Source organism: Arachis stenosperma, chromosome 2, assembly GCF_014773155.1.
Source record: "Arachis stenosperma cultivar V10309 chromosome 2, arast.V10309.gnm1.PFL2, whole genome shotgun sequence".
Lineage (NCBI taxonomy): Eukaryota > Viridiplantae > Streptophyta > Magnoliopsida > Fabales > Fabaceae > Arachis > Arachis stenosperma.
This window is the reverse complement of record NC_080378.1, coordinates 106,185,942-106,198,124: the sequence shown is the minus strand read 5'-3', so window position 1 is coordinate 106,198,124 and position 12,183 is coordinate 106,185,942. Positions and strand designations below refer to the sequence as shown.

At 34.1% G+C, this 12,183-nt stretch overlaps 2 protein-coding genes across 2 annotated transcripts; both read right to left on the bottom strand.

The window, feature by feature from the left end:
• Window positions 1–2,143: 2,143 nt before the first annotated feature.
• Window positions 2,144–4,545, bottom strand: LOC130960552 (zinc finger protein ZAT9-like). Its single transcript, XM_057885969.1, has 2 exons — window positions 3,022–4,545; window positions 2,144–2,217 (listed from the first exon to the last, which is right to left on the bottom strand). Exons 1-2 carry the CDS (start codon window positions 4,543–4,545, stop codon window positions 2,197–2,199), a joined length of 1,545 nt encoding a protein of 514 aa, XP_057741952.1. The 3' UTR covers window positions 2,144–2,196.
• A 5,212-nt stretch (window positions 4,546–9,757) lies between these two features.
• Window positions 9,758–11,542, bottom strand: LOC130958093 (60S ribosomal protein L8-3-like). The gene is made up of 3 exons (XM_057884995.1): window positions 11,294–11,542; window positions 10,967–11,203; window positions 9,758–10,308 (listed from the first exon to the last, which is right to left on the bottom strand). Exons 1-3 carry the CDS (start codon window positions 11,494–11,496, stop codon window positions 9,963–9,965), a joined length of 786 nt encoding a protein of 261 aa, XP_057740978.1. The 5' UTR covers window positions 11,497–11,542; the 3' UTR covers window positions 9,758–9,962.
• Window positions 11,543–12,183: the final 641 nt, after the last annotated feature.

The following is a 12,183-nucleotide window of genomic DNA, read 5'->3' as shown; positions in this document are numbered from 1 at the left end:
CAATTAGCATGAAAGCTTTCAAACAAGGGAATACCTCAATTTTGTGTTATGAATTCTGATGCTTCCTCTCCTAAGATAGTGTGTTTCCTTCGCAAAAAAAAAAAAAAAAGGAAGATAGTGTGCTTTTTCTTTTAGAGTTTTAATAAATTTTATTTTCAAAAAAAATACTAGCAATATCGCTTTTTTTTTAAAGATAGTAGGTTATATTTTATTAATTATTAAAAAATAAAATATAAAGATGTCCAAAAGCAGAATATCATAATAAAATGTGGGAATTTCTCAAAAATACTACACGGAAGGTATTCATCCAATAGTGTGTGGTCGAAAAACGAAGAAAAATCTTAAAGAAGAAAGAATGATAAATCAAATTGAATGCAACTAAGAGCTTGCCTCATGAAGATGACGACCTAAATTGGGAGTTCTTTAGATTTCACGGAACAACTTGACAGAATTTGCTAGAATGGCAGATAGCATAGAAGTAAAACCTTCAAAAATCAACCAGCAGTTCCAGCAAATGATGGCAAGCAATTGAGGATTACGATAAGCATTCTTCAACGGGTCAAGTATCTCTATTGATGCAGTCCACTATGTCCAAAAGTCGTTAGAACTCTGAGGGGAAAGACAATCACAAAGATAACTCTGAGACCATACGTCTTTAATTCTAGAGCAATCGATCAAACAATGAGTGACTGTTTCCGTTGCTTCATGACAGCAGGGGCATATTTGTGATATAGATGAGATGCGGTGATGAATCTGAGCAAGCACCGGAAGTCGGCCATGGAGAGCTTTCCAGATAAATAGCTTAATTTTGTGAGGCAAGTTCAACTTCCATAGATCAATCCATGGCTTTTTCTGCTGCATATAATTAAGGCAAAACTCCAGAGGCGGATGGTAAAATAAATAGCCAATTCTGTAACCTGAAGCTGTATCATATTGCTTGGATTTGTTCAAATTCCATTGCAATTTGTCCCTACTCTACGAATTTTAACTGACAAAATTCTGTTTGCAATGTCTTGGGTAAATAATTCTTGAATGAGATTCTGATTCCAATTTCTATCTTCAGTAATTAGATCTTTAACTCTTGGAACCAACTCAGAAATAGCCTGTCTATTTGGCATGTCAGAAATCATTAAAGGATACGGAAGAGGCAGCCAAGGATCCTCAAAGGTTCGGATATTCTCACCAGTACCCACAGCCCAATTAAGACCTTTTTCAACAATCTTTCGGCCTTCCAGTATGCTCCTCCATCCCCAAGAAGGTAAGACTCAAATTTCTGTCGTTATAGCATTACCATTGCTAAAGTGTTTACCTCTTAGAATTTGGGATAATAAGGAAGTAGGTTGTGTTACAAGTCGCCAAAACTGTTTGCCTAAAAGCGACAGATTTTGGATTCTGAGATCTTTAAATCCAATGCCTCCTTCTTTTCGTGGGCGAGTCATAGTGTCCCAGCTAATCCAAGCCATCTGCCTTTCAGAACCTTTTTGTCCTCACCAGAACTGAGAAAGTAGATAGTGAATTTTTGAAATTAAACCATCAGGCAACTTCAAGCAAGACAATGTATAAATAGGAATAGCTTCTCCCACTGCCTTAAGCAATACATGTCTACCACCTGACGAAAGAAGATTGCGCTTCCACCCTTGAATTCTTTTTCGAACCTTTTCTTTGATCATACTAAAAAAAGCCTTTTTCGATTTAGAAACTGTAGAAGGCAAATCAAGATATTTATCCTGAACTAAAAACTATCTATTTTACTTTATTTATAGTGTTTTAAGATTTCTTTTTCTATTTGCCTTTCTATGTTATTTTCTTCTTATAATTTTACCTAATCGTGAATATTTAAAAAAAATTCTATTTTTCTTATCCTGACTTTTAGATATTATATTTTTTATTAAATAAAATATCACTGTTATTTTAAAAAAAGAAATATTACACAATCATCTACTACTTTTGTAGGACTAAATCATTTCAATTGTAATAAAATTCGATTAAAATTAAAATTTTGAAATCAATTGTAAAATAAATCGACAAATTTACAAACAAAATCAATTCTCAATTTTATTGGTTCCAAACTAAGAAACAAATCAAGCCATTACAATTCCGATTAATACCAAACATATCAATTATCCATATAGTTTATAACATGTGACACTCATAAATCTTCTCAACTCCTTCACTAACAGTACTTCATAAGTTAGCTTAGTTACGTCGCACAAATACCTACATAACCAAAAGAATAGTTATAATATAGACTTAATTAATTGAAAGATTAACAACTAACGCTGGTCTAATATTCAACAAGTGAGCGAAGAGTTTCAACTTTCAATATTTTATTTAAAATAACACATAAAAAACTATTAATTAAAATGAATGAGAATTTATAGATTTAATGCGAAGATGCATAGTAATTAGTATTAGTAATATATATATAATAGTAACTATTTACAAGTGGATGCAGTTTTATGGACTTACATGTTTTTCTCCCATCCTATGCTTTAAAGGCTATCTAGCTAGCATTACTCTAATTTATTAATTTTTCCAAATCTAACATACCAAACTTTAATTTATATAGAAAATAAACAATATCAGGGATTGTGCTAATAATGCTACCCGGTTGTTTAAGCAAATTAAAGATTATCTCCATTAGAGGAACAAATTAACTGCTTGTAATTTCTATACCAAAAGTAACAAAACGCTATGCAAAAATTAATCTTCTGATTTATTCATAATGTAACTTCTTATCATAAAATTGTACAAAGGACAAAAGTTTTTAAAAAGATTAAAAAAAAAACCTGTAAGTTCAAATTAAAACATTGAACTTTTGTATGTTTGTATCAGTAATTACAGTATAGGAGCTTTTTTTTTTTAAAAAAAATCTTATAACAAAAAAATGATTACTCAATAGTAATCAGCAAGTATATATATATATATGTATTTATATGATTTATCCCCACCAAAAAAGAAAAAAAAAAGTATGTATTACTGATCGGTGCCAACATCAGCAGTTGTTGAACCAATTCCAACCTGCAGCCATGGTGAAGAAGTGCCACCAATGTTCATGTCCTTTAGCTCACTAAGTTTTGCTAGCTTGATCTTACTATCAGCTTCATTATCCACACTTTGCATCAAATCATTGTTATTGTTGTTGTTGTTGGGGTTACTATTATTCTTGTCCCCATCAACACCAACATTTTCATTATGATCAATTTGGTTATGGTTGGTGGGGTGCTGGTGACTAATTTGACTCTGGCTATTGTTGTTATTATTGTTGCTATCATCTTTCATGTTTGTATTGTTTTCCTTTGTGGCGGTTCCTCCTCCTGCTCCTCCTACCCATGGCTGCAAGAAGATTTCTGTGGAAACATTAACATTGTTATTCCTTCTAGAAAGATCATTGGTTGGTGCAGGAAGGTTGAGGTCAAGTTTGAGATCAAGAGGTTCAGAAGATCCATCAAACTTTGGTATTTGATCCAAATGTTCCTGAAATTGTTGAAACCTAGCCAATGTGGAAGTGTCCGGTGCATTTGATGTGATCCAATGGCACCTTTTGTGGCCTCCCAATGCTTGTCCTGAGGAGAAGCTTCTATGGCAAATGGAGCATTCATGAACCTTTGATTTCCTCTTTGATGATGAGGCCAATGTGGCTGAGTTATGGTGAGGGTTTTGATCAAATTGGAATGTTGAGTTTGATTTTGTAGGGAAGAATTCTTCGTGTGTCATGACGTCATCGTCTGCGAGGCTGTCGTCGAGATTGTCCAGCCTCGCCGCAAAGCAGCCCTTAACCTTCTTGTGGCTAGCTCTGTGGCCACCCAACGCTTGGTGCGAGTTGAAAACCTTCTTGCACGCTTTGCATTCAAACAAGCCCTTAGCAACACCTTTCGCTTTGTTGTTATTGTTATTGTTGTTATCGTTGTTTGGAACTTTATAAGAAGAGAATGGTGCAACAAAGTTCATAGGGTTTCTTCTTTGCTCCTCGTCTCTGCTCGCCGAGGCGCAAGACTCCTCCGGCTCGGCCACGGCTGACGTCAGAGGGTCCACAATCGCATTGGACAACATCATTAAGCAATTCGCTAGGTCTTCCTCTTCGCTTGAGGGGCAATTGTAATTGAAGCTACCCACTTTTGCTCTTAACGACCTCTTTCTTTTGGACCACCCGCATCCTCTCCTGGTAGGTCCGATGCCATCATCAGCAGCATCGGACCCTGGAGAGGATACGAGGGACTCTGCGTCCTCGGAGGTGCATTTACCGTGCTCAAGAAAGGATTTCCAAGACAAAAACTCCTTGCCACAATTTTCACACACCCTACAACTCTTTAACCTATTAGGGTTTGTTCTAAGAGCATACATGCGCTTGTTGCTTGGTGGAACATTTCCACCAAGCCTATCTTCCCAATCACTTGCTGGGTCATCATCATCCATGTGACCTGATTCATCTCCTATTCCATGAGCCCTCATGTGTCCTCCTAACGCTCTTCCACAACCAAATCCTTTTTTGCAAATTTTACAGAAGTGTTTGAAGTTTGATTGTTGATCCACAATCAAAGCCATAAAAAAAATTAAAAAAGAAAAAAATAGAAGGAAGAGAGAGAAGAAGAGAAAGAGACAGATAGGATTGAAGGGGGGAAAGTGGGTTAAGAATGAATGAAAGGAATAGGGGTGGAGTTAATTTGTTCTTGTAGTGATAGTTGTTGTGGGGTTGTACGGTGAAAATTAAGGGTAAGTAGTCCTAGTTTATAGTTGGAGTCATGGGTTGGATTGTTTTGTGGATGAGAGAGAAATGTTTTAAGAGTAATTTGACAGCATGAGAGTGTGGTCACTAAGGTGACAAATGGAAGGAGGGTGAGAGGCTTGTGGTTGTGGACCTTTTCTACGACTTTGTTATGGTAAGTGTCACCCCTTGTCAAACTTGTGTTTTAATTTCTCTTGTTTTTTGTGTGTGTTTTTTGAGAGGGTAGACCAAAAAATAGAAAAACGTGACTTTATTTGTTTCTCATCGTGCTCTTTTAATTATTGCTTCATAATCACCTCCAAATTAATAAAATTTATCCGTAAATTCTCTCTCAGATATTTTTGTTAATAAATTTGGATCAAGCTAAACCCTATCGATATAACTTTGATTATTGTTATGCCATGAAATACTTCTTTATTAAGGTCATTTAAAAAAAATGCTAAAAAATTATCAAAATTTATTGTTTTATCATTATTTTTATTCATTAATTTAATTCTTTTAGTCTAATAATTTAACAACATATTTTTAACTCATATTTTTAAATATTAATAATTAATTGATAAAAAAAATAATAAATTATAATAATCTTCTAACATTTCTCTTCTTTAAAGGGAATAGTGTTTTAAATTAAGATGATTACTTAAATAAATATATCTTTGTATGATATAATACAAAAAAGATTAATACATATTATATATAAATTTAGTTAAATATATCAAATTATTTATAATTTTTTGCTATCACTTTACATAATGTGAGTAGTTACTTTAAATTAAGTATTATAGATTAGGGTTATGTATTAAAATTTCCTATTAATTTAAAATTGTTTGATTGAAGAGACAAATATTTTTTGTATCGTCATTTACTTGTTTTTTAAATAATTATTCACTTCCTCAATATAGATATAGTTATTTTTATTGATTAGATATACTTGTGAACTGTTTACCAAAATTAAATTTCGTAATTAAAGTTTAGATGTACCATAGTTTTATCAATATGAGAATTATAAATGTACAAATGATTAATTTTCGTTGTCTAGCTATGTAAGGAAGTGAGTAGAAAGCAAAGTAGTTCTAACTTCTAACCACCATATCTATTCTAACAAGGAGAAAAATATGCATGCTTCTCTTTTTTTGTCTGTTAGTTCATATATATAGTTTGTCTTTTTTATAATATTTATTGAAATTACAATTTCTAACGTCCAAAGGTTGTGTTTGGTCCATACTTTTGACTGAATTTCCTTCCTTTTGTTAAAAAAAAATAAACGTGTTTAGTTCCTTAATTTACTCCATAAATTTTTCATTTTTGTCAATTTAAAAAATGGTCAATATAAAATTAGCACTTTAAATTTACCATGTGTGGATCTTGAATGAGTCCACTTTTGTTGGTAGGCTTGTAAAGACAAGAAACAAGTGATTTTTGTTTGTTGTTACACAAGCTCACAATGAGTCAAAGACAAAGCTATATTTACCTTTACATGATAATGGAGGAAAAACATCCGAAACATCAGGATCGACCATGAGTCTTAGAGAATGTTGCTCTTATTTTGAGTCCATTTGTTTTCTAAATCAACTCCAATGTGTTACTTGTGTCGTGTTCTTGTGTCTTTGACACATTCTACTGACTAAAATCTCAGCAAGAGTAATAGACCACTTAAAATTCATGCTTGAGAAGATGAATGATTTTTTGACTATCTGATAGTCTTGCACTAGGTTAGTCGATTCATGGTTGAATGAAGAAAATATAGATTTATTTATTTTTAGTTAGTAATATTATTTTATAATTTGACATCAACAATTTTCATTATTTATTATTTTTACAATGAATTCAACTAAGGAGCAAACCTTTTGAAAATATTTTTTTATCGTAAACTAGTAAATTTTAAATTCCAAATAAATCTTAAATTCTCCAATAAATGAGTTAAAAAAAATTTATAATAAAAAATAACTAATATTAACTAATTAAAAATTTATTCGTTATGCTTATTCTTTTATAATACTAGTGAATAAATCTATGCTACACATGGGAATAAAAAGAAAAAAAATACATGATTAAATACATAACATAATCATGTGATGAAAGGTGAATATTTAAATGTACATGAATATCAAGACAAAATATATGATACAATACATAGTATGATCATGTGATGGAAAAGTAGGGATCTTAAATAAAAATAACTTGCATTCATATTGCAAATAAATTAATTATATAACAGTCTAAAAATAAGAGAAACCAACAATATGTACATATTGATAGTTAGTAGTACAGTATAAATATGTTCATTACAAAAATTACATTGGATTGTTGCTACCTCGTAACAAATGCAATTAACAAAAATCATAACACCTAAATACATACTGTACAAAAGATAATTATACTGTACAAAAGATAATTCATATGATCTACAACCTTTCATTCTTCTCCATAACACTTCTATATGATAATGTCAGTTTGCATACTTCACTAGAATTTTCCATTCACAAATTATATACTATGTGAAAAATATATACGGCAAGTAAAATTTAATATAATAGATAAGCTGGTTTTGATTATGCAGTCATAATTATATCTTATATTTATCTTCACAGAACTAATTGATTGGCAGTTAATCACTTTATCACAATAATCTTGCAAGAGGGAAAATTATTAACATGTAATACAGCCTGAAAATGCAAAAAACGAACTCATCTTTAACAACCAGAATCTGCAAGTGAATAAGTTCCTCAATTAGCTATGGCTCTTGCAAAGAACGATGAGCAATGTCAAAAGGTGATAGAAACAAGTACCAAGAAGTTCAGAACTACCTGAGGGTAGCTGCATCAAACTCAACTTCCATGGCTCAGTTCTTCAATTTGGGAGTAATAGAGTGTGTACCGATTTACTTAGAAATTCTCTGGTAGAGTGTTTGCAGGATTCAATATGTTGGGTATTGTTCCATTACTATAGCTGAGCTTTGGGAGTTTTACATTGGCTTGAAAATAGCAAGGGAGATGAAAATCCACAAACTAATTGTTGAAAGCGATTCCAAATGCGCCACCCAATTAGTCTAGAAACAGGAAGCATACCTCTATGTTGGCTCCTCTCTCGTATACTCCATTAAAATACTGTTGGTAAGGATGGAGGAAGTTATTGTGGAGCACATCTTCAGATTAGCAAGATAAGGATAGATTCAAGATATGGGGATGAGCTTCTTTTCTTTTTCCTTTTTCGTTAGCGGGTACTTTAGGAGTTAGAATGATTATTTGTTAGTTTTTTCTTCTTTTTGGACTCTTGTCCCTCTTTTTATCGAGAAAAGAAATTTTGAACTTAAAAAAGAGATTTAACCCTGCCCCTAGCTGCACCTTGAATAAACTCTCATAAGAATGGCTAAATAAGACAAGAATTGAAATTGAATAGAAAAGATAAATTGTAATTGAAATAAAAATAAAAAAGATAAATTGAAATTGAATACAAAGAAAATCACTATACTTTTTATTTAATTTCTTGATGCAACAAGAAAATGATTTCTCAACCTAACTTCTACACATTATAATTTGAGAATTAAATCAAAGAAATTTCTCAACCTTCTACTAATTTCCCGTACAACAAGAGAGACTCATTTGAGATTCCTAGGGAAGTTAGTTTGGACATAGCTTTGGGGATGTTTCTTGATGGTAAAAACCAATTTGCTGCAGATAATTTTAGCATTATATGATGATGAGACAACAGTTTAGGTCTTAGCATTAATAAGGATTTGATATTCTTCCATCATGTCTTTTGTTAATGAGGTATAGGGAAATGGATCCTCTCAATCTTTTTTAACATTTGAGTGAATAAAGGGTGATCTCTCACAATTTTATAAGTGCAACCAAAAATAAATATAAGAGAGGCACTAATGAAGGGTGAGATTAAACAATTGACACCATCCCAGTTTTTTTTCCACTAGAGAGGATCTACTCCCGAGGTATAGTGACTGTTATTTTAGAATTAAAGACATGAGGATTATTGTTGTTAGCCTTTGGACCTTGTAATCATAGAATGACTATTTGTAGTAGGAACAGAATGTGGAACTAAAGGTAAGTCTGATTTAGTGGCGACAGTATCTAAGGGAGGTAGGTGGAGGTCAATGCCTGAGATTGGAATGGAGGGGGAATTAGAGGGTAAAAGCTGAACTAGGTAAGTGATTGTTGGACTAAAGGATCTATCAGCCAGAATTCTGCCAATTAGACTTTTAGCACAATTCTGGAGGCTTTCTTCAACCTCTTTCACATCTGAAAAAGATAACTCCGTCATTTTCTTCCCCAACACCAGCCCCCAACATTTGCCATTCCAGACTAAAGGATCTAAGAGCCAGAATTCTGGCAAATAGACTTTTTAGCACAATTCTGGAGACTTTCTTCAACCTCTTTCATATAGAAAAAGATAACCCCGCCATCTTCTTCCCCCTCATACTCCTCCCTCCCGACATTCCTCCCACCTCCTTGATATGCCATGACTCCCCATAAAGAGCACCTGGAATTTGGTGTGTGTTTTGACGGCCAATGTGTGAGATCAGCCGTATTTGGGAATCTACTAAGAAAATAAACCTAGCAGAGCATACTTAACCCTAATGGGCGTGGCTAATAATTTATGAAATAGTTAGAATACATAAAAGTTAAAACACTATTCAACTATTCATACGTGAGAAACTTTACTGACTGTGGATTGCCCAATTTTATACCGACTCAATCTAAGTTTATCTTTTACCTTCTTTCATTATTTTTCCCCGACAAGAAAAAGCTTCGTAAATGTTATATCTAACTGATTTGAACTAAGTATTATCATGTTTCTTAAAATTTTATATGCTCTAAATCCTAAATATTGTTTAATATATATACACATATACACCATTTTTTAAAATTTCTAGATTTTGCTGGTATCCCACACCAGACTACCACAATCATTTTCTTTTAGTGTCAAATTGTTAAATGAAACAAAAAATGTATCTATGGATACTTAGTTACAAATTACGCTTGCTGGTTCAACTTCATATGATTGAAATAATTAATGTATGATAGAATAGCGTCCGTTCAAAATGCAATATCAATATAACCAATTCCAACTACAGAATTGAACATACAACATAAGCAAATATAAAGCACTACTGTCTATCCATGGTCCAATATATTGGGGGAAATGGTTCAAAATATCAAGACATACTACCAAATAAACAAAATTGGAAAACATAACACAATACATAATCCTAACCATCCTTTTAAGCACCCTTATCGGCCTTTGCGGCAGTTGCAGCTGCTTGCCCCCTAAGCCGTCCTGTCCTCCGGGCAGCAATGAGACCAACCTTCTGCCCAGGGGGAGCATCACGTCTGACGGTACTGGCATGTCCAATATGCTGGTGATTACCACCTCCATGAGGATGCTCAACTGGGTTCATAGCCACACCACGAACCTTAGGCCAGCAATTCCTCTTTACTCTGAACTTGTGGTATGCGTTACCAGCTTTGAGTAGAGGCTTCTCAGTTCTCCCACCACCGGCAACTTGACCAATCATAGCTCTGCAGTCACTTGGAACAATTTTCTTTGAACCAGAGGGAAGCTTGATCCTGTTAGAAAAACACACAGGATAATTGAATTGAATTAAACAGAACCAACAACAGGTCCACCACAACAAACACATCCTTAGTTTCAGTCACAATTCTCCAGCACCTCATATCAAAAGTTTCTCAATGCTATATAAATAAGATATTTCCAACTCACTGCATCAAAAGAAGGACATTGAATAATTCACCATGACTTGAAAATAAAATGATCAAACAGAGACAATTCAGTGAAATCCTAAATGTGGAATAACACCAATCAATAACCATTGCACACAAGACCATGAAGTCAAGATATCTTCTACCATTACAATCAACAAGACAAAATGCATTTAAGACCCCAAAGCTATGTCCAAACTAACTTGCCTAGGAGTATATTCTAAGGATGGTTTTAACTTTTAAGTTTATTTATAGAATTTGATTTTCATAACTGACTGTAAAGCAAAGCAATTTTACATGTGCATGCACAATCACTTAACCCCACTTCAGCAAAAATAACTACTTTTCCATCCACCGCCTAAGAAAATGACCATCTGAAAGAACGAATAATTAAATGGTAGCCATTTCATACAATTTTCCCCATCATAGAGCAACGCAACGACAACGGCATAACCAGAGCAACAAAAAAAAAAAAAAAGCATAGCTACACAAAACAGTTAGGTACCTAGAGGTATCGTTATCAGGATTATGACTAATAACAATAGCATAATCCCCAGAAGCCCTAGCGAAAACGCCACGGTCACCAACATGATGCTCAACATTGCATATAACAGCACCTTCTGGAATAGCTTTCAAAGGCAACACATTACCGACAACAAGCGTCGCTTTCTTCCCACAATACACAAACTGTCCAGTGTACATTCCTTCCGCCGCAACAAAAAGCTCATTCTGCTTCTTGTACCTGCACCGCGTTTCGTAACAAAATTATTCCAATTAGACAATCGCATCGAATATTTCAAACTCGTGCAACAAAATTAACATCGAGAGAGACCTGAAAGGGTGGCGGAAAGTGACTTTGGCGAGTGGCGCACCGCGACCGGGGTCGTGGATGACGTCAGTGACGACGCCTTTGAGGTAACCGTTTCGTTCGCCGAAGTCGAGGCTGCGGAACCTGGCGGCACCCTTGCGGTGGTGTGTGTGGGACTTGAAGACAGAGCCTGCACCCTTACGCTGAGCACGGATCACACGTCCCATTGTGAGGTGCACCACAAGAAATGTGAGAACAATGGGAATTAGGGTTTATGCGTTTTGTGTACTTTTTATTTGTGAGGCTCAATGGGCTGCAACGATTATTGGGCCATTGTGAAAAGGGTCTCATTTGGGCTTCAGATTTACAGCACAAGCCTGATATCTTCATTTGAGTAACCAACTTGGGTTGGTCGAGTGGTCAGCTCACTTGTCCGCTTAAGCAAGTGTCGGGAATTTGAACCCCGCCTTGTGCATGCAGCAACCCATTGGCCAGCGACAGACCCTTAAATAAAACTCAGTCCACGACAGATTAGTCCTTAACCTGTCGAATTGAAAGATACCGTTTGGATAAACAAAAAAAATATTCATTTGAATAAATATGTTTTTCTTAAATCAATTTTTAACCATTTAAATAATTGGTCGAAACTCCAAACGTTCCAGTTAATTCCAATTAATTGTAAATAGCAGCCTGCCCTGCATAGTCTAATAACAGGAGCCGTTTAGTTCAATAATAAAGATTACTTAGACTAATTAACTGGTTAATTACAGATTAATAAAAAATTTTAAATTATAAAAATATACTTTGTCTTTTAAATAAATGACCAGAAACAAAAAAAAATATTTGTTCTACTAGTTTTGGATAAAAGTTTTGAAGATTGCTATGCAAAAAAGAAAGATGAAAATGGATGCAAA